General features: G+C 49.9%; 1 protein-coding gene across 1 annotated transcript in view; it reads right to left on the bottom strand.

The window, feature by feature from the left end:
- LOC146812814 (alpha-2-macroglobulin-like protein 1) overlaps window positions 1–27195 on the bottom strand; it is an 848867-nt gene that overhangs the window by 591146 nt on the left and 230526 nt on the right. Inside the window, exons 12-13 of the mRNA XM_085615205.1 lie at window positions 5438–5474; window positions 1199–1438 (exon numbers count right to left, since the gene is read on the bottom strand). Coding sequence (XP_085471331.1) covers window positions 1199–1438; window positions 5438–5474 — 277 coding nt within the window. The remainder of the gene's footprint in view (window positions 1–1198; window positions 1439–5437; window positions 5475–27195) is intronic.

Below are 27195 nucleotides of genomic sequence, written 5' to 3'. Positions count from 1 at the left end.
CCCTGCAAAAAGGGCCAAGTCCAACAATACCCCAAATAATATTTCTGAATTTGCTTAGGGCTCCAAATATGACCAATGCCGGTTTTTCAATAACTGAATAGTTTACCTCTGCACCCTTGAGGCACCGAGATACAGAGGCAAACAAATGTTCTTCTTCTCCCCTCTTCTGAATCAGCACTGCACCAAGCATGTTAGCACTAGTATTTGTTACCACACATGTTTCCTCTCCAGGAACAAAACCTTGTAAAATGGTGCATTTTCAAGACCCGTTTTGACAGATTCAAACAGCTTCTGATAATTTTCGTCACAGACAAACTCACATTTTTTTCCTAATAGCCTCCGCAGACGTTCTGTTTTGTCAGACTATTTTGAAATAGACTTGCAATAGTACTCAACCATTCCCAGAAATGATCCTATTTATTCCTTTTTGTCTAGCTTCTTTAGTTTTTGAATTGTATCAACTAACTATTTCTTGGGAGATACTCCCTTCCCTGAAATGTGGTGACGTAAATAATCTACTTCACATACACCAAACCTACATTTATCTTTCCTTAATGTCAATTCAGCTTTCCTCAATCTATGAAAGTGAAAATTAGGTTTTTTTTTAGTAGGTGGTTTCTGTAGAAGCTCCAAAGTATCTCCTGAGTGTACAATCTGCAGCTCCCATTGGTTGTGGTCAATGGTATGGACTCCTAAGGGAAATACTTGCTCAGATTGGGACAGTGGGCAGAGAAGCACCTGCTGGAAGTTCTTTTTTGTCGCATGAGTGCAATTGAGAAGCGCTCCTCTTTCATCTGGACAATCTAACCTAACCTTGCTTTAGGTTCCACTAGGATGTGTACTTCTGATCAAACCCGTTTTGTCGTGGGGAGTAATATGGTCGGCCTTGACACTCATACCGATTGAAAGGTCCCTTGTAAGATTGGGATCTACATGTGCCATGATTTCCAACCTGACAATGGGGAACGAGTTAGCATGTGAATATATGAAAAATCCAATACTGGAGAACTTTAGAATATGTGGGCCTAGTTGTCCTCAGTTCACATTCTACAAGTATCCGCATATCTCTATACTCCCATAAATTGGTTACATATCCTGCTGCATGTACAGTTCTCCACTGCCCTTTGGGGATTACTTTGCTTCTTGTAACCCACCCCCAAAGAAAACTGAAGGAAAGAAAAAGAATTTGCACACTCACCACTGTTTCTGGTGATATCGATATTTTGTTGGCCAGTCTGAACAATCCCACCTTTGCCTGTTATCTGTAGATTAAAAGCGTACCTGTTAATATAACCATCAAAATAATTATTATCACTCATACTTATGTTAAGATTCTGGCACTGCATCAGTTTCTGGTGCTCTAAAGTCCTGCGTCCAGAAGCAGTAGTCTGCCGGATGCAGACGCTGCAGTAGCTGGTCAGAAGATCAGAGAGCAGAACTGGATGGCAATTGAAAACACAGTGAAAGGTGGTCTAAGAGGGTGGGATGGGGCAGGCCTGTGTGTAGTTTAGTAAAGAGTCACCTATTTAGCGTGAGTCTCATGCCATAAAATAAATTTTACTCATTACATGTCTTGCTTTTTTGAACATTGTGCTCTACTCTGAAACAAGACCCTTTCCATCTCAAAACAGGTACAGTTCACCCCGCTTTAAAGAAACCATGAATAGACCCAGCAGCCATGGCTAACATTTGCCTGATCTCACTATTACAATACCCCTCTACATTATTTGAGCAGGCAGCAGGGAAACAGCTGCAGATTGTGTTGATTTTCAGGTTCTCTTGTATCCTAGTGAGGAAGGCTTTTGCCCAGAGCCAGAATTAGTAGTGACTCCCATAATGGATGAATTGTGCATGATAGTGGACAGTGGCATTCATGGTCCCTGAATTATTTTGATCTGTTTGCAGCCTTTGACATACTATCAACCAACAAATGCTGTTAGATCTACTTGCTGCAGGCGCGGCTGGCACAGGTAACAGCAGGGAGACGGGTTGGCGGGACAGGGGAGGGGCTGGATGGGAGGAATCAACATATAACATGATAGGTCAAATTAAATAAATAAATAAAACCACTTACCTTACGCTCGCCGCATTGCCAAGTTGGCGATGCGGCGAGAGCAAGGTAAGTGGTTTTTGATTCAGTTTAAACTGATAGAGTTGTTTATCTGAACTTAAATGCATGGTACTGATGATACACAAACTCTGGCTAACATGGGGGTTTTAGGTTTCATGCCAAGTGACCTGCATCACACTGATAAACTTGTATTTTCATGTCTCAGCAGAATAATGTTCGAATGTAGTCTTCACAGGTAAGACAACGACTTTCATATTAAACTGTTGCTTAGGTACAACTGCCCCTGTTCACAGTTGCACTTAGCTGTATTATTAGAATCAAACATTTTGTAACAATATTTGTTCTAGTACAGGTAGTATCAATGAGAAGCTCCATGTTGTAGAATAATTGTTTTCATAACTCTTTTTAATAATTTTCACAAACTAAAAATAAAGTACAACACATGCCAGTGAAAACTGAGCACATAAATAAAATGCAAGATATTTGTCGCTCATATATGTGTTGTAAGTTGACTGCACTGCAACCTTAAACACTTCGCATTGTATACACTTCTATCTCCTACAGGTACCATGTCTTAGAGTACTTCCCACTAATAGTCCAGGGCCCAGCAAGATCAGATTTTGTCTTATTTCATGCACACCCCATGTGCTTTGTAGTCCTGCTTCTCCATTGTTATGCAATGATCCATTCTCCCAGCAGTGCCTCACCAAATCTCTCTTCATGACCAAGCAGCCTACAGCTATGAGTGCGCAAGATGGGAGTGTCTCTGTTAAAGTGTCCTTGATACCCAGTATAGCTATCTTGGGGTCTAAGTCCAAGTGGTTCTCCACCACCCAACCCAGAGCCCACAGATCTGTGTTAAGGGTAGAAATCCAATGAGGAATCGGGGCCCGAAATGCATTCCACATAGGACTCTTAGCAGGGAAATCGGTGTACCGTGTCAAAGGCATGCTCTATATCCACGAGAAGCGCGTCGTCATCTGAAAGCTCATATGCCCAAGTGAACACTAAGTTTCAATGATGAAGGCAATGCCTAGTGTTCCTGCTGAGCATGAATCCATTTTGGTCTGCGTGCACTATGGAGCACACCACCTTGACAAGACGACTGTCCAGTATTTTGACAAGAATTTTAACTTCTAGGTTGATTCGGAAAATGGGACGATATAAGGCACACTCCTTCGGGGTCTTGTCTTGTAGTTGCACTGCATACGTTGCTGGGCAACTGTTCCTTGTCAAAGGCATCCTCATACAGGGCCACAGGGCCAATAGGTGAGAGACGCTAAAAGGAATCCATTGGGGGCCAGGGTTTTCCCAGAGGGCATTGATATAAAAATCTGTTGAATCTCTACGGCGGTAAGGGGGAGGTCTAGTTCATCCTGCTCCACCTACAGGAGGGTTCTCATTGGCAAATCTTGGACGATGGATTTTCACCTCTCGAGGAGAGGGGAGCAGCTGGCGGGAATATAGTGCACAGTAGTAGAAAGAAAACTCTGAGGCCATGAGATACACCACCTGAATTATGTCCTCCGTCGAGGTCCACAGCTCGGCCACCACACTAGATGGTCGGCCTGCAGTCGCTACCCAATAAATCAACTTATCCACTTTGGCCCCATGTTTATATGCCCTTCCCTTTTAATGGAAGTAAACCAGGTGCGCCGTTTCCAGGAGTTTCTGTTTAAGAGCCAGTCAGACCAGTTCAAACTGCTGCCACGCCAAGGGTGTAGGAGAGGTCAACACTGCCCTGTCAAGACGGATAACCTCCTCTTCAAGAATTCGCTCTTCTGTTCTCTAGTTGTGCCACATATGTGTGAAAAGCCCCCCCCCCAGGACCATTTTGAAGGCCGTACATAGCAGAATTAGGGAGGGGCCTGGACTCTTTTTCGGCTCAAAATAGTCAGTGATGGTGTCTCAGATATGCTCAGTGACCTCGTCATCTAGATACCACCATGTGTTTATGTGGCCCGGTCCTCTTCCCCTGTTGCCCTGCGGCCTACTGTCAGCATCACTGATGAGTAGAGAGGCCCCTCAGGAGAATACATATATGTGTAATGCTACCAACCTCTGTAGAGGCTGCAGGGCTGAGTAGTAAGTGTACTGTCTGCCTGCACGGTGGTGGAGCTGCCAGATATCGACTAGTCCTAGGGCCCCAGCCCACAGCTGGAGGGGCAGGGCCCATGGAACCATCAAGCTGAAGATTGTATCATATTGGCAGTCCATTATGGTGTTGAGGTCGCCGCCCACTATGGTGAGATCTGGAGGGGTTGCAGCGAGCAGCTGGAGACCACCTCCAGTTTAGAGTCCAGCTGATGAGGGGGAGTGTACACACAAAAGAGCAACTATGCTTGACCCACCAGTGTTCCTGTGATCATTACAAAGCAGCTCAGTGGGTCCATTGAAACCGTATGGACGACCACAAGTAAGGTTTTCTTACACAAGAAAGCCACCCCCCTAGATCCACTGGTATGTCCCGCATGATATACCCAGAAAGGAACACTATCTGGCTAACGGGTAATTCTCCCGTAACAGAAGTACTGCAGGGTGAAACCTTTCGGCATAGGATAGGACCATCCCTCGCTTGATCATGCTGTTACTCTAGTTGACATTCCAGGAATGATATTGATGCCCCTAGAGGGCACCCAGGAGTTAGGTTGATACCCATATAGAGTGAGTGAGTAATGGTGCATGTTGTTTAGAGGAACACAATCAGCCTGGAACTGGAACATTATATAAATGAACCATGGAACGAAAATCCTCAAAACTGAGCTGTAACCATTGGCAACTGAATTCCAACCCCATTCCCTTCCCTACACTTCTCTCTGTGAAGCATCTGTCACTCCTATTACAAAACATGAACACTAAAAGTCCCCAAACCAAGTCACACATAAATAAAGAAACAGTGGGGGGCCTCCCATCTGTAGCATCCTTTCGGTAGAAGTGATAATAGAGTTTAGTGATTTGAAGAGCCGCAAGTTGAAATGGCCCCTCAGGGCCACCAGCATTCAGGTCTCCTCCAGCACAGTTCCTTGTTCAGGGGAGCCCCAGAGAGACACATGTCATGGACGCATCAGGTGGTATGGTGTTGAGTCCTACAAGTGATGCCTTTGCCTTTCCACACTTGAGGAATGGGCATTGAATGGGCAATGAATAGGACGATCCTCCATCAATGAATAGGCGCTCTCGGGTGTGTGGAAAAACATTGATTTGTCATCGTAGATAACGTTGATGTGAGCAGGTAGTGCAGCATGTTTTGAATTTGCATGGCCTTGAATTTCTCCTTGACTGTCTGGAAGGAGCAATGCTGTTGTTGCATTTTTGATGTTGAATATGGAAAGAGTATAACAAGGAATCCCTCACAGTGTAATTTACCCAGTTTATGGGCTTCACGCTGGATGACATCCATGTCCTGAAAGTTCAAGATTATCACAATAATTGGTCTCAGAGAAGCTCCAGCTACCTGTGCCCCCATTCCACTACAAAGCAGAAAGATAACTACCCTGCAGGGAACCAAAACTTGATCCACTCCGTAATAAATCTGGTGAGGAGGGCCCTTCCCTCCCCTCAAGAACCCTAACAATTTGGATTTTGCTCCTCCTCGACCTTCCTTATGCATCCACCGCCCTGGCCTCTAATTGTCCCCATCTACTCTGGAGGGCTGCCATTGTGGCCTGGAAGGCGCTAGTGGAGTCCACCACTTCTGAGAGTCTCCCCAAATCCTCGGTCACCTTGTCAACTGTGTTTCAGAGTTCTTGATGGAGCAGTGACAGTTTGATGCTCTTTTCCCCAATCTTTCCCTCCAGCAACGTTCTCAAGTCCAGTACTGCTTGAAGGATGGAGGTGGTGGAATCTGTAGGAGTAGCGCCCCTCCTGATTTTCCACCATGGTGGCAGGTCTGGCCAATTTATTGGCCTTGACCTGGGTCTGACCGGTTGTCCTTTCTTTGTCCATAGCCCCTTTTGAAGTCGGTACTCACCTCGCTGCAGAAATCACAAGCCAGCCAGCCCGGCCATCCCTGGGAAGTGAGGTGTGCAGCCCTAAAACAAAATTGGGAGGCCACGATGGTACATGGGGACCCAAGTGTGTCATCATGCTGAGCTGCCTCTCCACGGGGAGCCCCCTCTCCTCGAGCTCGATGCAGGTAAGGACCACCACACAGAGGGACGAGGTAGGGTGTCCACAATGCAGGTGGACAACGGTATGAGAATTGCGCTTGATGGAGCAGGTAAAACAGCATTTTGTATACCTCCTCTAATTTGCATGAAATTAATTACGTAATCATTCTAAACCTAACTTGCACTAATAGGTTTGAAGTGAAATTTTACTAACCAACATTTACACCTTGATAAACACGAGATACACGTGGGACTAAAATGCTAATTGCATGGTAGAACAATTAATTAATTAACTATGGTACGCAAACTAACTTTAGATTGTTGTGAAATTGAAAATTGCATGATTTATGTTGCTTTTGTGATTGTTTGTGTTACCAGTACTACAAAATGGTAAGTATTATTGCTTTAAATGTCGCTACAGCTAGGGAAATACTAATATACTTTGGGATTAGTGTGGGTTTAAGCATTAGAATCTCAATTTCTACATTTTAATTACTGTTATGTCTGTTTTTGCTTAAGTTGGCATTCGGGCCTACTAGGCCACAGTACCCAAGAGGGAGTCTCTATAGAACCGCCACCATGTGAGCGCAATGACTTCTGCGCAGAATCGGTTGGCTCTGGAGATCTCCAAATGACCTCAGATCTGTGACACCGTGTTCCTTGTCAAGGATATGAACGTGTTTGTCTGCCAACTGCCAACAGTGTGAGAACAGCGAAAGACACAATACAGAACCTGTACTGAAATGCCTTCTCTTCTTCTAAATATTACATTCGCAACTTTCGCCTGGGAAGAAAAGGGATATTATACAAATTGCGCCTTCCTATGCCAAGTCGCATGGAGAACCAGTTTACCCTGGGAAACTTTTAGAAAACTTGTAGATAACCCCGGACTGTCCAATCAGAACATTTCTCTACCCCTAAAATGTTGCATGTTAAAATGAAGTAAGAGGGAAAAAGGGTATAAAGTGCCCTCATCCGCCAAAGGGGGTGGTCATCGGGCTGATCTTTCATGGTGTTGGGTCTGCATTGAGCTGGTGGCGATTTCCCTGGTTTGCCTTGGATTTCTTGCTTTTGGGAAGTTATTTCGTCTGACGGTTTCATCTTTGCTGTGGGTCGGACAGTTTATCCCGGAGTTTGTACCAGAGAATGTGGATAACTCTCTTTTTGCTCAGAGAGTCGCCAACACTTGCTAATTGGTAATTAATCAACTGTGTTTTCTAATTCACGCTCGTTTGCTAAATGTCTGATTTCTCTTTAAAATAAACTGAATTTATATTATGAACTGTAGTGAATAAATGCTAACACAGAGAAATATTATTAGATTAACAAAATTGAATTAATACATGAGTGTGTGGTTCTTTAATTACAGAAAATAATCAAAGGTGTCCTAGGCTTTAAATGTGTTTTAGCTGGTTCTAATTCACGATCAACCAGTCCAACTAATTGGTCCATCGACCAAGTGGTGGAGTACCTTGATGTTAAGGTCAGGATTCTGCAGGTGCATATGTATAAAATGTATCTAATGAAAAGAAAATTAATCCTGATAGATAATAAGGTACCCACATGTCCAGCGCTTTTTCTCCTATGTACGGATTCGAATGAGACGAGTGCATGTTGGAGTCATAGGCCCCACCAATGAATGAGTGTATGGATGAGTTGTTGTGATTATGAATCTGTGACATAGGGAGAATATGTAAATGTTGCCCCTTGCGCTGCATCACGCTCTTCGCTCCCCACCCACAATGTGGCATTGACAGAAGAGCAAGTGTGGGACGCCCGCCTCTCTCACTGTATGTATCCCGGTTGTTGGGGAAAGCTCACCTTCGGGCGTCCCCTGGAATAGCGTCGGCCCTGTCTCCACTCGTCCATGAGGCCAGTTGCGGTTTCTGTCTGCCAGCCATCTGATCTCTGCACCAAGGGTGCAAAGCTGTCGTCGCGGCTCGCAGGGAGAGGCTACTGTTTGAGTCAGAAAGTCCACGCAACCCTGGTGTGCCACATGCCTTCCTCAACAGAAGCCCAGAGGGGTCTCTGTCCTTATGGCGAAGCCTTTCGCAGTGGCTCAGGTGAAAGGCAGTGGGGCCAGAGTGTGGGGAAGCTATGAGTGATGCAGCATTGCAGGGGCCCACTGGAAGCAGCCAGGGTGTTCCTAGCAGAACACTGCTTCTTGCTCTCTCCTTGAGCCTGGGCAAGGACTTGACCTCACAGCTCACTCAGAACTCCTTGAGCTGCAGTCCTTTAGAAAATCTCTAACACCCGGGGGAGGCAGCAGACAGTCCCCTCTATTCTCAACCCTCTGAGGTGATGTCAGGTCACCCAGAATGCCAGAACATGACAGATTGCACGAGACTCAGAGCGGAACTCAGAGTTTAGTGACCACCATCTAGTCCATTTGCTACACCCTCCCCATGTTGTAGATGCAAGAGAGATTTTCTAAATATTTTCTCTTGCAACTATTTCACTCTGCTTAATTCTGAGTGGCCTAATGTGTGGGAATCATGTTTAACTGTACTAAATGTATTAAATCCTTAGTAAGAACCATACAAAAGTGTGTTTTTTATTTGTAGGGAACTCCTTTGCTTATTGTCCCTTGAAAGCTAACCCAAGCTGGATTTCTCTCCCATTTTATGCTTTGTAATTTGCTGCTCTGATATTTACTGAGTTCTTTCAATCAATCAATCAATCATTTAATTTGTAAAGCGCACTACTTACCCGTAAGGTGGGAGGGGGGGGGGTGCTGCTACTGGTCGAAGAGCCAGGTCTTGGGCTGTCTCCTGAAAGTCAGCAGGTCTTCGGTTTGTCGTAGGTAGACAGGGAGGGTGTTCCAGGTCTTGGCGGCGCGGTGGGAGAAGGACCTGCCTCCAGAAGTGGTTCTACGGATGCGTGGGACCGTGGCCAGTGTGTGGTCAGCAGAGTGGAGTTTCCTGTTGGGTACGTAGAAGGAGAGTCGACTGTTGAGATAGGCTGGTCCGGTCTTGTGGAGTGCCTTGTATGCGTGGATCAGAAGCTTGAAGGAGATTCTCCTGTCGACAGGGGGGCCAGTGTAGTTTCCTCAGGTGGGGGGTGATGTGGTCGCGGCGCGAGATGTCGAGGATCAGGCGTGCAGAGGCGTTCTGGATTCTTTGCAGTCTGTTGATGAGCTTGGACGAGGCTCCGGCGTAGAGGGCGTTTCCGTAGTCGAGTCTGCTGCTGACTAGGGCCTGGGTGACTGTTTTCCTCGTGTTTGTCGGGATCCACCTGTAGATCTTGTGGAGCATGCGGAGGGTATTGAAGCAGGTGGAGGAGACTGCATTGATTTGTTTGGTCATGGTGAGTTTTGATACGAGGATGACTCCCAGGTTGCGTGCATGGTCGGTGGGGGCTGGGGGGGTCCCCAGTGATGCGGGCCACCATGAGTCGTCTCATGCTGAGGGGTTGGACCCGAGAATGAGGATCTCTGTCTTGTCTGAGTTCAGCTTAAGTCGGCTTTCCTTCATCCAGTCGGCGACTGCCTTCATTCCCTGGTGGAGGTTGGATTTGGCGGTGAGAGGGTCCTTGGTGAGGGAGAGGATCAGCTGCGTGTCGTTGGCATAGGAGATTATGTTGAGGTCGTGCTGTCGGGCGATGCGTGCTAGTGGTGCCATGTAGATGTTGAACAGCGTTGGGCTGAGGGAGGATCCTTGTGGGAAGCCGCAGATGATCTCAGAGGCCTCGGATCGGAACGAAGGGAGGTGGACGCTCTGAGTTCTACCGGAGAGGAAGGAGGTGGTCCAGTCCAAGGTCTTCTCCCGGATCCCTGCGTCTTGGAGTCACATGCGTAGTGTGCGGTGGCAGACGGTGTCGAAGGCGGGTGAGAGATCCAGGAGGATGAGGGCCGCCATCTCGCCGTTGTCTAGAAGGATCCTAATGTCGTCTGTGGCAGCGATGAGGGCGGTCTCGGTGCTGTGGTTGCTGTGGAATCCTGATTGGGAGAGGTCCAGGATGTTGTTGTCTTCGAGGTGACGGGTGAGCTGGGTGTTAACTATCTTCTTGATGACCTTTGCTGGGAACGGAAGCAGGGAGATGGGCCAGAAGTTCTTGAGGTCGCTCGGATCCGCCTTGGGTTTCTTCAGAAGGGCGTTGATCTCTGCGTGCTTCCAGTTCTCAGGGAAGGAAGCGGTCTCGAAGGAGAGGTTGATGATTTTGAGCAGGTGGGGTGCAATGGAAGATGTTGAAGATGTGGTGTGGGAGAGGGTCGGACGGGGATCCGGAGTGGATTGTGTCCATGGTCTTGATTGTGTCCTCGATGCTCACGTTGGCCCAGGTTGTCAGGGAGTCGTGGGCGGTGGGGTGCGGTGGGTCCGGTGCGACGAGGCCTGCGGGGGTTGTCCGGGGTTTTAAACTGTCATGGATGACGGTGATTTTTCGGTGAGAGAAGGTGGCAAGGAAGTCGCACAGGGCTTGCGATTGCGGATGGCGTCTTTGTGGGCAGCGTGGCTGTCCGACGTCTTGTCGCTGTGCCATATGTTTTCCAATTTCCGGCAGGTGCGCTTTGAGTCGAGGAGTTCCGGGGTGAACCAGCTGACTCTTTTGCTGGTGTCTCTGTTGGTGGGTTTTTTTCAGCGGGGCTACGGTGTTGGCGCAGTCGTTCAACCAGCGTTCGAGGATGAGTGCACCATCATCGAGGTTGGTGGGTTTGGTCGGAGGGTTGAGTGCGAGGCTTGCCTGTAGTTGTTCTTCAGTGACTTTGCCCCAGCAGCAGCGGGTGGTCTGTAGGGTGCGGTGGTGTGTGAGGGGTTTTGCGGAAGGAGAAGTGGATGCAGTGGTGGTCTGTCCATGTGAGTTCGGAGGCGTGGCTGAAGGTGACGTGGGGGCTTGAGGAGAAGATGGCATCAAGTGTGTGACCGGCAATGTGGGTCGGCGTCGTGACGAGCTGTTTCAGTCCGAGGTTGTCGATCAGGGTGGAGGAGTTGTTGTCGTTGTTGATCTCCAGATGATAGTTCAGGTCTCTGATGAGGATGTAGTCGGTGGAGGTCAGCGCGTGCGTGCTGATGAGGTCGGCGATGGAGTCGCAGAATTGAGGCCGGGGTCCTGGCGGTCTGTAGACAAGGGTGCCTCTTAGGGTGGTCTTGGGGTCCGTGTGGATCTGGAAGTGCATGTGTTCGGCGGTGCTGAGGGTGTCGTTGGTGTTTGTTGAGACCCTGATGGTGTTTTTGTGGACGATGGCGATTCCTCCTCCGGCCCTGTTGGTGCGGTCTCTGCGCGTGATCTTGTACCCGTCGGGGATGGCTATGACGATGTCTGGCGAGGAGGCTTCGTTCATCCAGGTCTCGGTCAGGAAGTCGACGTCTGGGGATGCGGTGTTAAGTAGGTCCCAGAGCTCGACGGCGTGTTTGTGTGCGGAGCGGGTGTTGGTCAGGATGCATCTAAGCTGGTTGGGTTCCGTTGTGGCGGGTGTCTCGGTGCTTTCAAGGCAGGAGAAGCTGCAGGTTAGGCAGGTGAAGGGACCGTGGGTGCGCTTCGAGGTGGCCTTGCAGCAGGTGTGGGTCCTTCCTGGGTTGAGAGCGACAAGGGTGTTGGCGTCATAGCGGCGGCGGTCTTCGTGGCTGGTGCGGGGGGGCAGGGGTTCTGATGCTGAGTGCGGTCCAGGCGCGGACGGGCGCAGACGGGCTTACCTTAGGCGCGCCTTCGGCTGCGCAGCGGCTGCCATATATGGGGAGGTGGGGAGGGAGGAGCAGCTGGGAAGAGGGAGGCGAGGGTCGGGTGGAGCGAATGGGCGCAGAGGGGGCGGGCCGCAGGGGAAGCAGCGGTGGGAACGGGGGAAAGGAGACAGGCGTGGGGCACAGACTCGAGAAGGGGGCACAGAAGTCAGCACAAGGGGTACAAAATAAAAGGGGGCACAGAAGTCACAGAAGGCACAGAAGTCACAGAAGGCACAGAAGTCAGTCGATACAAAATAAAAGGGGGCGCAGAGGTTGGCGAGGGGTACAGAATAAAAAAGGGGGCACAGAAGCAAAGCGGCGAGCGGGGGGCAGGGGGGCACAGAAGAGGAGCGGGCAGACAGTTACAGGCACACACAACAAAGCGGATACGAACCTAAGGCCACTAATGGCCACCAGGGATGAGGCGCAGGTGTAAGCCTGCGGGTGGTGGAGGGCCTCAACTTCACCGGCTGCAGTAGAGACAGCGGGGGTGCAGGCGGAGCTGTAGCACGGGGGGGAGCGACCTACCAGGGAAGGTGGATTCTGTCCTTTAATAAACTTTGCACTGGGATTTATTGAATTATTAACTGACCATTTTAATCAATTCCCTTATGACTTAAACTCTGAAAAGAAACGTTTAGGGTTTAAAACTTATAAATTTGTCATTTTGTAGGACCAAATAGGTTCAACATGCTCAATGAATGTTTGAATGATTTGTTGATGTCAAGGCCTCTCCCATACAATTTAGTTCCACCTACAGGGCAACACCAACAGAACTTCTTGGAGGGAGTAGCGGGGACAAACTTCCCCACAGAAGCAAGTGCACCCTGACATATTTAGATGCCAGTGCTCCTGTGACATCAGTAGTTCAAAATACTCCCCCAACACCTGCAGCCCTGAGCACCTCTCTATTTCTGCCAAGCACATCCATCTACTCAATGCAATTAAATTAAACACTCCACAGACACCAGGAAACCAAGGTTATTCTCCAGCACTAGGGACACCAGAGGGAGAGTTCACTGATGGGGTGATGCGGCCCCTGCAGCCCCCAAACATTTGCCCCAGACTTGAAGAAATGTACCGCAAAAGATTAATGTCATAAAGTTGAAAAACGTGCTTGATGAGATAGTGAAGGGAAATCTAGGCATGATTTTCTGAAGCATTATAGCAAGAATAAACTGGTGTAAATGAGCAGGGAATCTAGCAGAGTTGCAAGCGAGGTGTATACAAAGACGACAGAATGACAGTGAGTGACAAGGATTTAAAGACAATTAAAATGTGAGGTTTGAAAACACATGTCAAGGAATTGGTGCATTGTATCAGAGAATGGCGCAATTTGGATGAATTTAGGGGGCAATGGTCGCAGAAGGAAAGATGAAAGGTGGGAAAGAAAAGGACAGTGCCAGAGGGCTAGAAAGGCATGAATACTGATAGGGCCGAAGAACAGGAGTACCCTTTGGAAGAGGTACAAGGAGGAGAGTCCCTGCACATTCCCATAGACTCAGGCAAATATTTTCCATTTCACAAATAGCCTCTCACAGTTGAGAAAGAACCCAGACAAATGGTACACCCTGGTGGATAGAAATGTGACTATCTCAAAAGTCTTGTGGGAAGCGTTAGACATGTTCTTTGAAGTGGTGGTTTTTAGGGCATGTGAATGCAGTGTAAGAGAGCTGTAGATTGCCTACTCAAGAGCCCATGAAAACAGCAAATACCAATGCCCCTTCTTCGATAGTTAAGGCTAAATATGAACTCGTGATTGCACATTTGAAAACAAAATGTACCAAAGAAAGAGGTGAATTGACCTAAAATTCTAAGGTTGATGCAGAAACTGAAAGAATCATTAGATGTTTTCTTTGAGTGGTTAATGCAGATTTACTGGGAGCATAGTGACATTGAGGACCCAACTGAGGTAAATTTGAGCTGTTTTGTTTCAACTTTTGTTCTTGGTTTGTGCCCGAAGATTAGTGCTCAGATACAGCAAAATGTGATTTGTTGGCAAACAAAGTCTCTTGACTAGATCCTTCAGTATGCAAATACAGTAGTGATACACAAGATGCTAATCAAAGGAGATTGAAGGAGAGGTTCATGATAATGCGGACAAAGTTGGCACAGAACAGTGGTCCGAGAGGTGTTGCGGTAATGGATTCAGGTCTTGAGCCTGCTTTTGGTGGGAATGTGAATATACAGAGAGCCACTATTCAGTATGATTAAGGAGGGAATGTGATCTCGCAGGGGAAGAGGTGGAGGAAATGTAGGTGGTACCAATATTAGCACTTTGAAGAAGGTTATCCCTTGCTACATCTGCAATAAGGTCAGACACTGGAAGAAAGAATGGCGATTTAATGCTGACACATCACAATTTGATGCTCAGGTACAGAATGTCGTGACACAATAGGGGGTGATGCAGGTAGAAACACTGCTATCAAAGGCCCTTATGCACAACATGCAGAATCAGAGATATATGAGGCCAAACATACCTCAAGCCTTCAAGTTCCAACCACAAATGCAGAATGGAGGGTCAGATTTCCAGACCAGTCCCAGACTTACGTAAAATTTGTTTATGATTAATGATCATACTTTCCAGGACCCCATGATATTCAGGAGTTCCATCGGACTTGATCAGTCCCAACAATGGTGCCTAAGCGGGAGAGGAGGATTCACTTCGCAGTGCACCCGCTCTAGGAGTGACAGAATGCAAGAAGGAGTTCACCTTGTATTGCCACGAACATGATTGACACAAACTGTCTGTGTTGGCACAGACTCAGAGGGAGGTAAAGCGGCTGGTGGCACACTTTTCAGCTGCACTTGATCCATTGACCACCCTGCTTCCCAGCTGCCTGAAAGCCATTGTTGCTGTTAGTTTGAGCATACAGCAGAGTGACAGCATTGTGATGGGTCCTCTCCTCATTGTCCCCACACTCAATTGGAATCCTCATGATCGGGGCTCAACACATGATAAGTAGCTGACTCATTAGGTATGAATTTTAGCTGCTGAGAATGTCTCAGAAAAGTGCTACTTAAATTAAACAAATTGCCCATTCCTGAAATGGACACTGAAATGTATGAGTTTGACAATGTTTGTATATAATAGAGCTATGCACTACGCCAAAACCAGATTATTTTTTTTGACACAGCACATGAAGAATCTGACCACATATCTTTTGTTGATGGTTCTTGTTTGAGAGACAGATGCAGTATTTTAACAGCAGCATCTGCAGTCTGCACTACAAGTCGCACTGTTGAAGCATCTTACATGTGCTAGTAACTTCTGCAAAAGTAGCCGAGGTAATGGCTCTGGCAAGAGTATGCTCTGCTTCTGATGGGCTGAGAGTTTTCCATTTATACCAACAGCCAGTATGGGTTTGGCATTGAGCATGACCTTGGGATCCTGTGGTAACAGAGAGGTTCCTTGACCTCCTCTGATTTTCATATACATAATAGGCTGTATGAGATGAATCTGCTCAATGCACTTCAATCTCGCTGGAAAATAGCAGTCGTAAAGTGTGCTGCCCATAGGAGTGAAGACAATTTTGTCACCACCGTAAATAGATATGCAGACAAGTTTGTCAGGTATCACGCTCTTGATTTCAGCATATTTCACTTGGATGAATTATGCAGTGATGGAAGTGAGGCTGTCCAAAATATGCTTTTAAACACTGTGCAAACTTTTAGTGAGCTACAAGATCTGCAGCATGAGGTGCCTGAGATTGAAAAGAAGATGAGAAAGAACAAGTTGTGTGAAAGAGTCAAGCGACAGCTAGGTTGCTACTGACAGGAAAACAGTCCTGCCCAATTCAATGTTGCCGGCTATGGTTTCGACATTTACATGGTCCAACCCATGTCAGTCGAGGTGCAATGGTGCAGATCTTTAAATGCTATTGCCATTGGCACAACCCACACTTTCGTGTAATGGCTGAGAATTTATGTCAAAGATGTATTGTGTGTCAGCAAATAAACGCAGGAAGGAAAACCATTGTAACCATGAGTCACATAGGAAAATCATGTGGCCCATTCATTTGTCTTCTTGGAAATGGCCTGCAGCAGCCAGCTGCAGTACATCCTGGTTGTTGTTTGTTTTCAAGATGGGTGGAGGCGCACCTAGCTAGATGATGCGACAGTCTGACCAAGGCCAAGCTACTCTTGATGGAGTTGATCCTGAGCTTTGGCATTCCTGTTTATCTTGATTCAGATCAAGTCAGACATTTTAAAAGCAAAGTGGCCTAACTGCTGTGCGCTGTCTGAGACATCAACCAGATAGTCCACTGAAATTATAGGCCTGAAGCATCAGGAGTGGTAAAGGCGGTGAATGGGATAATTAAAGCCAAGTTAGCAAAAGCATGCGCCTTCCCAACTCTTAAATGGCCAGATGCACTCCCTCAAGTACTTGGGAGCATCTGGAGCACCCCCTGCAAAAGAATCGGACTCTCACCCACAGAATATTAATGGGGAGCGCTATAAGAATCCCTTCTGTTCCTGCAAATGTTCTTATGAATATTACAGATTACATAATTCTTGACTATTGCAAAGGACTCGCTGATGTGGTGCATTCTTTCTCTTACCAGGTTGAATTGGTGGCTCCAGCTGTGAGGTCTGACACTTGTCATGAACAAAACCAGTGAAATTCAGCAGTTATAGTTACCTGAGCTAACTTATGTCCTCACATATTACATCACTCCTGACATGGTCAGTGACATCACTGATGACATCACCACTCAACCACTCTGCAAACGAGCCTCCTGGTGCACTACTGGTTGGGAATGAACTCCCCTTGGCTGCTATAGGTCATTGGGGACCAAGAACCCCTATTCTTGCCACAAATAAGTCCCCCACAGCTGGATTGCTGAGATCTCAACGTAGACCCTCCGCCATTAGTTTGCCTCTTTCTGCTTGTTTCTCATCTTTATTCTGCCTCTTTCTGCTTGTTACTCACCTTTATTTTGTCTCTTTCTGCTCATCTCTGACCTTCATTCTGCCTCTTTCTGCTTCTTTCTCACGTTAATTTTGCCTCTTTTTGCTAGTATCAAACCTTTATATAGCCTCTTTCTGCTAATTTCTGACCTTTATTTTGCCTCTTTCCGCTCAGTCCTGACCTCTAATTTGCCTCTTTCTGGTCGTGGCTGACATTTGTGTACCTCTATCTGCTCATTTCTGACCTTTATTCTGCCTCTTTCGATTTGTTTCTGACCTTTATTCTGCCTCTTTCAGCTAGTTTCTCACCTTTATCTTGGCTCTTTCTGCCCGTTGGTGACCTTTTTTCTACCTCTTTCTGTTTGCTTCTGACCTTTATTATGCCTCTTTCTGCTAGTTTCTCACCTTTATCTTACCTGTTTCTACTCATTGCTGACCTTTATTCTGCCTCTTTCGGCTTGTTTCTGACCTTTATTCTGCATCTTTCTCCTGATTTCTCACCATTATTCTGCCTCTTTCACTTCTTTCCCCCTGGGCCATGGGCAGAGCCTCAAGGCCCCCGTGGTACTAGTGGCTCCCAGCCTCCTGCAGGTGCAAGCATGGCTCTTGAACGTAGGGAGCTGATGGAAATGCAACTCCCTGCATGCAGGAGCAATCATTTCATATATTTTCGTGCAGGGAAACAGATGAAAGCTCAATTTCTACAAGCAGGAGCTGTTTGACAACTCCCGCTTGCAGAAAGTGAAGTTATTTCTGCTCAGGCAAAAGCAAACAGCTACCTCCTGAGAGTGGGGACCTTGGGAGGGTGCAGGAGCCCGCCCTGGTGGGAGGCGGTCTCCAGGGCCATCCTTGGCTCCACGAGGGGGCTGCAAGGCCCCCCTCCATTTTACTGCCCAAGGGAGGTGGCTGACCAGGAGCTGTAGGGGGCCCCACGGGCCTCGTACATAACTTTTATGTTCAGCCCTGGGGAGGTGGCAGTCCCCAGGGCCGCGGGGGAGGCAATACGGGCCCCCCACATTAATAGTAAATGGTTTGCCCGGGGGAGGTGGTGTTCCCCGGGGTTGCGGGTTGCTGCGCGGGCCCCTGCATTAGTTTAGTGTGAAATGCCCCAGGGAGGTGGCGTCCCCGGGGCTGTGGGGGTCCATGCGGGCCCGCCGAATTTATTTATTTATATTTATAGAGATTTGCCCTGGGGAGGTGACGGACCGCAGGATGCGGGTGTGCCATGCAGGCAACCCCGCAAACGTTGAAAGCAGTGCCCCGGGGAGGTAGCAGTCCCCAGGGCTTTCATGGGCCCTAGATGGGACCTCACACAGCCCCCTCCTTTATATAATTCCTCATGCCCCTGAGATATTACAGAAGCGCAGGCTTCTTTTATTTTTTGGCAAAAGCCGTGGAACCAGCACAGCTCCCACCGTTTTTTTAATTTATGTTTTTTAAATGCTTTTTTGCCCTGAGGCATTCCTGTGGGAGACCCCCGCCAAGGGGGTCAAGGTATTCTTACTCTGCCCTGGTCTCTTTTTTTAACATTTTTGGGTGGGATCCGCATCCTATATATCCTTACTTGTTTTTTTTGTTTCACAAAAACTAATTAACGGATTTACACCAAATAAAAAAAGGGTTCTTTCTGGACCAAAAGCTACATTTCTGTCAAATTATCGTGTAATTTCGCCTAGAGGTTCGGGCAGGCAACAAGATTTGTCAAACGGTGCAAAAGATATAGGCAAATCAAAAAATGATTTGCCTATGAAAACATGGTCCCCGGGCTAGGCCGCCTGCGCCCCTGTCACCGCCTGCCACTGGAGCACGCTGAACGCGCTATCACCCCTCCCGCCGGAAACCGTCCGACGACTGTGATCTACGCCGGGTCATCCAGCTGCACTGACCGTGCCCTGTGACCCCGCTTCGCTATCCCCGGACACCTCAGGCCGCGCCATCCCTGCTGTGGAGACCCCCCCTGCACCGCCGTGCTGAGGGTCGCTGGCCACGCCTGCCTACCTGCCCACACCCGCTGGTCGAGGACCCAAGACCATTTCCCAAGCTGAGAGTCGCACCGACCTGTGCCGACTCTCCACATCACTGAAGAAGTTCCAGTATCGGGCTCGGGGCCCGCAACGCCTTATTTCCCCGTTCGCCGGAGTCGATCTCTGTAAGTACTGGAACCACAAGTAACATTTGAGAGAGCCTACAAAGTATCCATTTGAAGCTACGAACCAAGAACATTTGCCTGCTTTACAACCTGGTGGCATAGCGAAAAAGTTATTGGTCTTGTGATAAGTCTGCTGAGATATATATACCTACTTTTACATAAAGAAGCGTATTTTTCTACATATCCAAGGCTGGTGTCCGTTTCTGGGGGGATTGATGTATTTACTGTGTGTGTGATTGTAAGTGCTTAACCAACAACGCCTGAGGAATCGCCTTGGCTGCTCACGCCACGCACCTAGAGGGTGAGCAAGGGTCATTCACGAGGGGTTACCCTGCGCCCTGACGTAGAGGAGAGGGTTCCTGCTTGACTCAAGGGCAACCTTGCGCCAACCAGAGACCCCCGAGTCTAACATTGGTGGCAGCGGTGGGATTCGAACCCACGCCTCCGGAGAGACTGGAGGGCTACACGGTAGAGCAATTGAAAGGCTACAGTGTAAAATTCAGAGTTCCCCATGCTGGATTCAAGAGGAGGGTCCAGTACACCAAGGCGTTGAGAGCCTGGAAGGAGTCAAGAGACCCACAGAATGCGAGGGACATCGTTCCACCCGACAACCTTGAGGAGCCCAGCAGAGTCCGGTCGCCAGAGGAGCTGGCAGACAGGGCAGCAGACAGGGCGCATGCAATGGAGATGGCAAAGTTGGCAGGACAAATGGAAATGGAAAAGCAGAAGTTGGCCCTGGAGGCACAACAACGCCAAATGGATCATGATATAAGATTGAAGGAGTTGGAGCTGAAGGCGAAAAGTTTGGACACCGCTCCTTCTGGTGGCAGCACTCCACCGGTGCAGGTAGAGTCCAAGGTGTACATCCCCAAAGATGTAGTGAAGGAGTATTTTAGAAAGGATGACATAGGGCAGTGGTTTAGAGCCTATGAGGTGGCCATGTCTTCACACCGGGTCCCTGAGAAAGACTGGGGAGCGGGGTTGTGGGGAAGGGTCCTTGCTGAAGGGCGTGACACACTGTTAGATTTACCCCTAGATCTCCAAGCCTCATACCCCCATATGAAGGAAGCTCTAATGACCAGGTATGGGTTAACTCCTGAGCTATATAGACAGAGGTTCAGGGAGACTAAGAAGATCCCTGAGAGTACGTATGTGGAGTATGTAACTTTTTTCTGCAGAGCACTGGATGGTTGGGTGAAGGGTAGCAAAGTGAATGATTATCAAGGGCTGCTTGATTTAATTGCATGGGAGCACTTGTCCAGTCAATGTTTTCCTGAGCTACGCCAGCACCTGATTGATAGCAAGCTGTCCAACCCGAGGAAGCTTGCTGAGGAGGCGGACCACTGGCTCAGCACCAGGGTCCACAAGGGTCAAGTGGGAGACTCCGCCAAGGGTGGGCAGGGTCCCCAGCAGAAGAGTGGGGGGGACAGGGGTAAACAGAAAGGGTTCCAAAAAGGCCCCCAAAGTAATCCCCAAGGGAACCAGCAGAAGGGTTCTCAGCCTCCCCCACCCCCGCAGCAGAACGGGGCCCCGACAGGTAGACCTGTTCCAAAGGGGCCCTTCAATTGTTACGGGTGTGGTGACCCGGGTCACATTGCCTCTGATCCTAAGTGTCGCCTGTTTGGTAAGACCGCACCCACTGGTGCTCCACCCCGGCAAGTAGCTAGTATTAACTTTGGGGAGGAGGTAGAAGTCCAGGAGGGTGGGGGTCCCGGGCAGATGACCCTAGTCTCGCTAGGAGACAGTGAGATGGTCCCTGAAACTTACTTACCCTCTAACACTAAGAAATATGGGCAAGTAGTGACCATCAATGGAAAGAAGGTTGAGGCTCTTAGAGATACAGGAGCCAGCGTGACCTCGGTGAGGCAACACCTGGTGTCTCAAGAGCAGATTGTACCCAATGCCTACTGTAGGGTTGTCAATGCTGACAACATAGAGAGTCGTTGTCCAATGGCTCAAGTTCCCTTTGAGTGGGGGGAGGTCTCTGGTACTCTACAAGTCGCTGTGAGAACTGACATGCCTGTAGACTGTCTGCTAGGGAACGACCTGGAGAGCTCCCCTTGGGAAAAGGTGGAGAAGACCACGCATCTGAGGATGGTGGGTCTGCCCGACTGGGCGTGCGTGACCACCCGGTCCATGGCAGCCAGTAGGGGTGTTGAGAGGGTCCTGGAGCCTGAGGGAGAGGTCCGGGAACCGGCCTTAGGGAGAAGGCGCAGGAGGTGCGGGAAACCGGCCCCCGAAGTTCCCACGGCCCAGGAGGAAGTAGACCCTGAGGGGGATGCTCTGGAGCCTACCGGGGAACAGATTGCCGAACTGGGAGACCTGCCTGAGCTGACCCATTGGCAGCAAGAAGGAGGTCCCTCCAGGGAGGAATTCTGCAGGGAACAGAAAGAATGCCCTTCTCTCGTGGGTATGCGGCAGCAGGCTGCAGACCAGGCCAATGGTGTTCAGGCCAAAACACACTACGTGTACTGGGAGAGTGACCTCCTGTATTCCGAGCCTAAGGCTGCTGAACCTGGGTCAGCCCGTGTGCTGGTGGTACCCCAGAAGTTCAGAACCTTCCTACTGGGGCTGGCTCATGATGTGCCTTTAGCAGGACATTTGGGGATGGACAAGACCTATGACAGGCTTGTCACCCACTTTTACTGGCCCCAAATGCACAAGAATTCAGATTCCTACTGCAGAACCTGTCAGACTTGCCAGGCAAGTGGTAAGAGCGGAGGGAAGCACAAGGCTCCTCTGCAGCCCTTCCCCGTGGTCGGTACACCATTCCAGCGAGTGGGTATTGATATTGTGGGGCCTCTGGACCCCAAGACAGCCCTGGGCAACAGGTTCATCCTGGTCTTGGTGCACCATGCCACCCGGTACCCTGAAGCCATCCCTCTGAGGACAGTGACAGACCCCGTGGTGGGACGAGCACTGATGGGAATTTTCTCCCGAGTGGGATTCCCTCTAGAGGTGGTGAGCGACAGGGGGACCAATTTCATATCCACATATATGAAATCCCTGTGGAAGGAGTGTGGGGTAACTTACAAGTTCACCACTCCTTACCACCCCCAAGGAAATGGGTTGGTTGAGAGATTCAACCGAAACCCTCAAAGGCATGATCATGGGCCTGGACGGTCCAATGAGGCGTAAGTGGGACGTCCTCTTGCCATGCCTGCTCTTCGCTTACCGAGAGGTGCCACAGAAGTCTCTAGGGTTCAGCCCCTTTGAGCTCCTGTATGGTCACCCGGTAAGAGGACCTCTGAGTTTGGTAAAGGAAGGCTGGGAGCAATCTCCCAGGAAACCTCCCCAGAATGTATACAGTTACATGCTGGCCTTCCGAAACCAGGCTAGGCGTTTCAGGCAACTTGCTGAGGCAAATCTGGAAGCCAGCCAGGAGGAGATGAAGCGGTGGTATGACCGGAATGCCACTCTGGTAGAGCTTCAACCTGGACAAAAGGTGTGGGTCTTGGCCCCAGTGGAGCCTTGTGCACTTCAGGATAAGTGGACAGGTCCATTTGAGGTTGTGGAGCGCAAAAGTCCTATCACCTACTTGGTGGACATGCAGTCTCCCAGGAACCCTTTGAGGGTCCTACATGTTAACCTCCTTAAGCCCCACTTAGAGAGGACCGAAGTGGGCATGCTGCTGGCCACTGATGATGGAATGGAAGAGGAGACCGAGCCTCTTCCTGACCTTTTAGTAGCCTCTGAGAAAGATGGGTCGGTGGATGGAGTTAACCTCTCACCCACCCTGACGCCCGAACAACAGGAAGATTGCCGCCACTTGCTGGGGCAGTTTCCCGATAGGTTCTCCCTGGTGTCACAGATTGGTGCGTCCATGATGTGGACACAGGAGACAGCTTACCCGTGAAGCACAAGGCTTACAGGGTAACTGACAGGGTCAGAGCTTGCATCAAGGAGGGGGTCTCCAAGATGCTTGCGCTAGGGGTGGTTGAGTCCTCCAGCAGTCCTTGGTCCAGCCCCGTGGTCTTGGTCCCCAAAGCTGCTGCGCCGGGAGCCACACCTGAACTCCGGTTCTGTGTGGACTACAGAGGACTCAATTCAGTAACGAAGACTGACGCGCACCCCATCCCCAGAGCTGATGAGCTCATTGATCGGCTGGGGGCTGCCCGGTTCCTCAGCACGTTTGATTTAACGTCTGGGTACTGGCAGATCGCCTTGACCGATGGGGACAAAGAGAGGTCAGCATTCTCTACACCAGATGGGCACTTCCAGTTCCGAGTCATGCCATTTGGAATGAAGAATGCCCCTGCCACCTTTCAGAGGTTGGTCAACCAGGTACTGGTTGGGCTGGATGCGTTCAGTGCCGCCTACCTGGATGACATCGCAGTGTTCAGTGCCACCTGGCCCGAACACCTGCGCCACCTCTGGGAAGTGTTGATGGCTCTGCGCCGAGCAGGCCTCACGATCAAGGCAAGCAAGTGCCAGATCGGGCAGGGTTCCGTGGTGTACTTGGGACACCAAGTGGGGAGTGGCAAGGTGGCACCCTTGCAACCCAAAATTGAGACCATCCTGGCTTGGGAACCCCCCAAGACGCAGACCGCAGTGAGGGCCTTCCTGGGGCTCACTGGGTACTACAGGAGGTTTGTCAAGGGCTATGGAATGATTGTTGCCCCCTTGACAGAGCTGACTTCCAAGAAGCAGCCCAGAAACGTGATCTGGACTGACACCTGTCAGAAAGCTTTCGACACCCTGAAGACTGCCATGTGCACGGCGCCCGTGCTCTTGGCCCCTGACTTCTCCAAGGAATTCCTAGTGCAGACAGACGCTTCAGAGCATGGTGTAGGGGCTGTTCTCTCACAGATGACTGAGGAGGGCTGGGACCAACCCGTAGCCTTCATCAGTAGGAGGTTACTTCCACGGGAAAGTAGGTGGAGTGCAATTGAGCGAGAAGCATTTGCTGTGGTCTGGGCGCTGAAGAAGCTAAGACCCTACTTGTTTGGGTCTCACTTCCGGGTTCAGACGGACCACAGGCCCCTCAGATGGTTGATGCAAATGAGGGGTGAGAACCCGAAGCTGTTGAGGTGGTCCATCTCCCTACAGGGTATGGACTTTACGGTGGAACACCGTCCTGGTACAGATCACGCCAGTGCTGACAGTCTGTCCAGGTATTTCCGCCTTAGTGACGAGGAACCCCCTGGGCAAGGATAGTTCTCCCCACATTTCAGCTGGAGGGGACACGTGTTAGACCTGGCACTTTGGCGTGAGTTTCCCTTCCACTTTTTGATGGTGTGCCTCGATTGTTTTGCTGGTGTTGTCCGCTCAGGGCACTGCGCCACGGCTAATCCGTGCCGCAGTGCAAGTACTCCCTAGGTAAAGTGTACCTGTAAATTGATGTTCCTGATTGGTTTATTGGATTCACTGTCAGTCCCCAGTAAAGTGCACCAGGGGTGCCGGGGCCTGTGAAGGCCAATGCTGCTGGTGGGCTTGCAGCGCTGGTTGCGCCACCCACAGAAAGCGGCCGTGTAAAATGTGCCTAGGGTCTGCCACCGCAGACCCTGTGCGCGGTCTGGGACCGTCGCGCTGACTGCGCAAGTGCCCCCACTTGCCAGTCCCTAAACCTTCCCTTACCTACATATTAGCCACCCCTCTGGTAGGCCCAAGGGCAGGGTGCATTGTAGGCATAAGGTAGGACATGCCCTGATGTGTGTGGCATGTCTTAGTAGTGAATTACAGCCATTTTCGTTCTTCACTATTGAAGGCTACCTGCTCTCCATAGGCCAGAATGGGCTGCTGGAGTCACTACACGCTGTGACCCCAGTGGACTCAGAGAGCATGGTAGAATGTCAAGTTTAGTATGCCTGAACTCAGAATAATAAAATACTTCTTGTAGTCAAGTTTATTTTAATATCCTGGGTTTGTAAATACTACTTTTAGAAAGTTAGTATTTACTGACCTGGCCATTTCAGTCCACCTCTGCTGTGTGTGTGTGTTCTGCCTAGCAACAGTAAGGAGCAGGGTTGGGGAATCCCCAGAGACAGGTTGGCTGCCAGGTGGTGGGTAGGGAGATGACACCAGGATGGGTGGGAGGAGTACACCTTGACTCTTGAATAGACCTGTGCTCTACCACCACAAAGCCGGCGCCGCCCCCTGTGGGGCGGCTGATGTCTCTGCCCTGCTGCTGAAAGGAAAGAGCAGAGTCACCATAACAAAGTGCTCCAGAACTGGACTGAGCCAGGCCCAGGCCCCCTGGCGCTAAAGAACAAAAGAATCATGGTATAAAAGTAGGAGCCTGGCTCCTAAGAAATCAGAATCCTGTTTTACCACAAAGAACCTCTGCCCGACTAGAAGGAGAAGAAGACGCTGGAGGAGCTGGCCTGCTGCTTGCCTTGCTGAGAAAGGAGAGGAAGAGACTACTGAAAAGACTTTGCTGCTTTGTGCTTTAAACATTCTCCAAGGGCTTGATCTGAGCTTGCCCCTGAACTGAACCCCAGGACCAGTGGGTTCTCTGTGCTTTTGCTCGTCCTCCGATTCGAGCCGTGTGTGCATCCCGCTGGAAAGAGACTGCGCCCCTCAACGCCCCTCCTAGGGCCGTGACACTCAGGAGCTCGCCTGCCGCAACCCCGTGAGAGCCCCGCTCCGTTCGGAGCCGCTCTCTGTCCCCGGGCTAGGCCGCCTGCGCCCCTGTCACCGCCTGCCACTGGAGCACGCTGAACGCGCTATCACCCCTCCCGCCGGAAACCGTCCGACGACTGTGATCTACGCCGGGTCATCCAGCTGCACTGACCGTGCCCTGTGACCCCGCTTTGCTATCCCCGGACACCTCAGGCCGCGCCGCCCCCGCTGTGGAGACCCCCCCTGCACCGCCGTGCTGAGGGTCGCTGGCCGCGCCTGCCTACCTGCCCACACCCGCTGGTCGAGGACCCAAGACCACTTCCCAAGCTGAGAGTCGCACCGACCTGTGCCGACTCTCCACATCACTGAAGAAGTTCCAGTATCGGGCTCGGGCCCGCAACGCCTTATTTCCCCGTTCGCCGGAGTCGATCTCTGTAAGTACTGGAACCACAAGTAACATTTGCGAGAGCCTACAAAGTATCCATTTGAAGCTACGAACCAAGAACATTTGCCTGCTTTACAACCTGGTGGCATAGCGAAAACGTTATTGGTCTTGTGATAAGTCTGCTGAGATATATATACCTATTTTTACATAAAGAAGCGTATTTTTCTACATATCCAAGGCTGGTGTCCGTTTCTGGGGGGATTGATGTATTTACTGTGTGTGTGATTGTAAGTGCTTAACCAACAACGCCTGAGGAATCGCCTTGGCTGCTCACGCCACGCACCTAGAGGGTGAGCAAGGGTCATTCACGAGGGGTTATCCTGCGCCCTGACGTAGAGGAGAGGGTTCCTGCTTGACTCAAGGGCAACCTTGCGCCAACCAGAGACTCCCGAGTCTAACACTACCCAAGCCTGTATCAGACTCCACTCCGCAGCCGGGAGAACTAGACACTCGCCTAGATACACTCGGCCCGGTAACGGAAGAAGAGGTCCTTACAACGCTTGCGAAATTAAAAGTGGTTCTCCCAGCGACCCGGTGCCCATTCGCATCCTCAAAAAAGTGGCATCCACAATCGCCCTCCCCTAGCTGACCTCATCAACTCTTCCCTGTGTCAGGGAACGGTCCCTCTCAGCTGGAAGGCCGCCGTCGTCAAAGCCCTTCTCAAAAAACCACTCCTGGACCCGTCAGACCTGGCCAACTACAGGCCTATCTCCCTCCTCCCCGGAATCAGCAAAATTACGGAAAAAATAGTGAACAAAAAACTTTCTCATTTCCTGGAGTCTAACAACCTCCTTAGAAACTCTCAGACTGGATTCCGCCCTGGTCAGGGCACGTACACCGCCCTCCTGGCTGTGGTGGAGGAGACCAGATGCATTTTGGATGCAGGAGAATCAGTGGCAGTGATCCTCCTGGACCTCAGTGCGCCCTTCGATACTGTCAACCACCAGGTCCTCATCCAACGACTTAAAGACATCAGGGTGGAAGGAACCGCTCTAGCATGGCTCACGTCATTCCTAAACAACCGCTCCTTCCAGGTCTGGGAGAATAAAACCCGCTCCACAGCGATTCCCCTCCAGTGCGGAGAACCGCAAGGCTCATCCCTTAGCCCTACTTTATTTAATGTTTACATGTCCCCACTGGAGGGAGTGGTCATCCCGTTTGGAGTAAAAATCATTAGCTACGCAGATGACACCCAACTGGTAGTCTCACTATCCCATCCACACCTAGAACTGTCCAACCTTCATACCTGCCTCGCTGAAATCTTTATGTGGATGAACGAATCAGTCCTTAAA

The sequence above is a fragment of the Triturus cristatus genome, chromosome 7 (genome assembly GCF_964204655.1).
Source record: "Triturus cristatus chromosome 7, aTriCri1.1, whole genome shotgun sequence".
Classification (NCBI taxonomy): Eukaryota; Metazoa; Chordata; class Amphibia; order Caudata; family Salamandridae; genus Triturus; species Triturus cristatus.
Note: the sequence above shows the minus strand (reverse complement) of the source record. Positions and strands in the feature narration are given on the sequence as shown.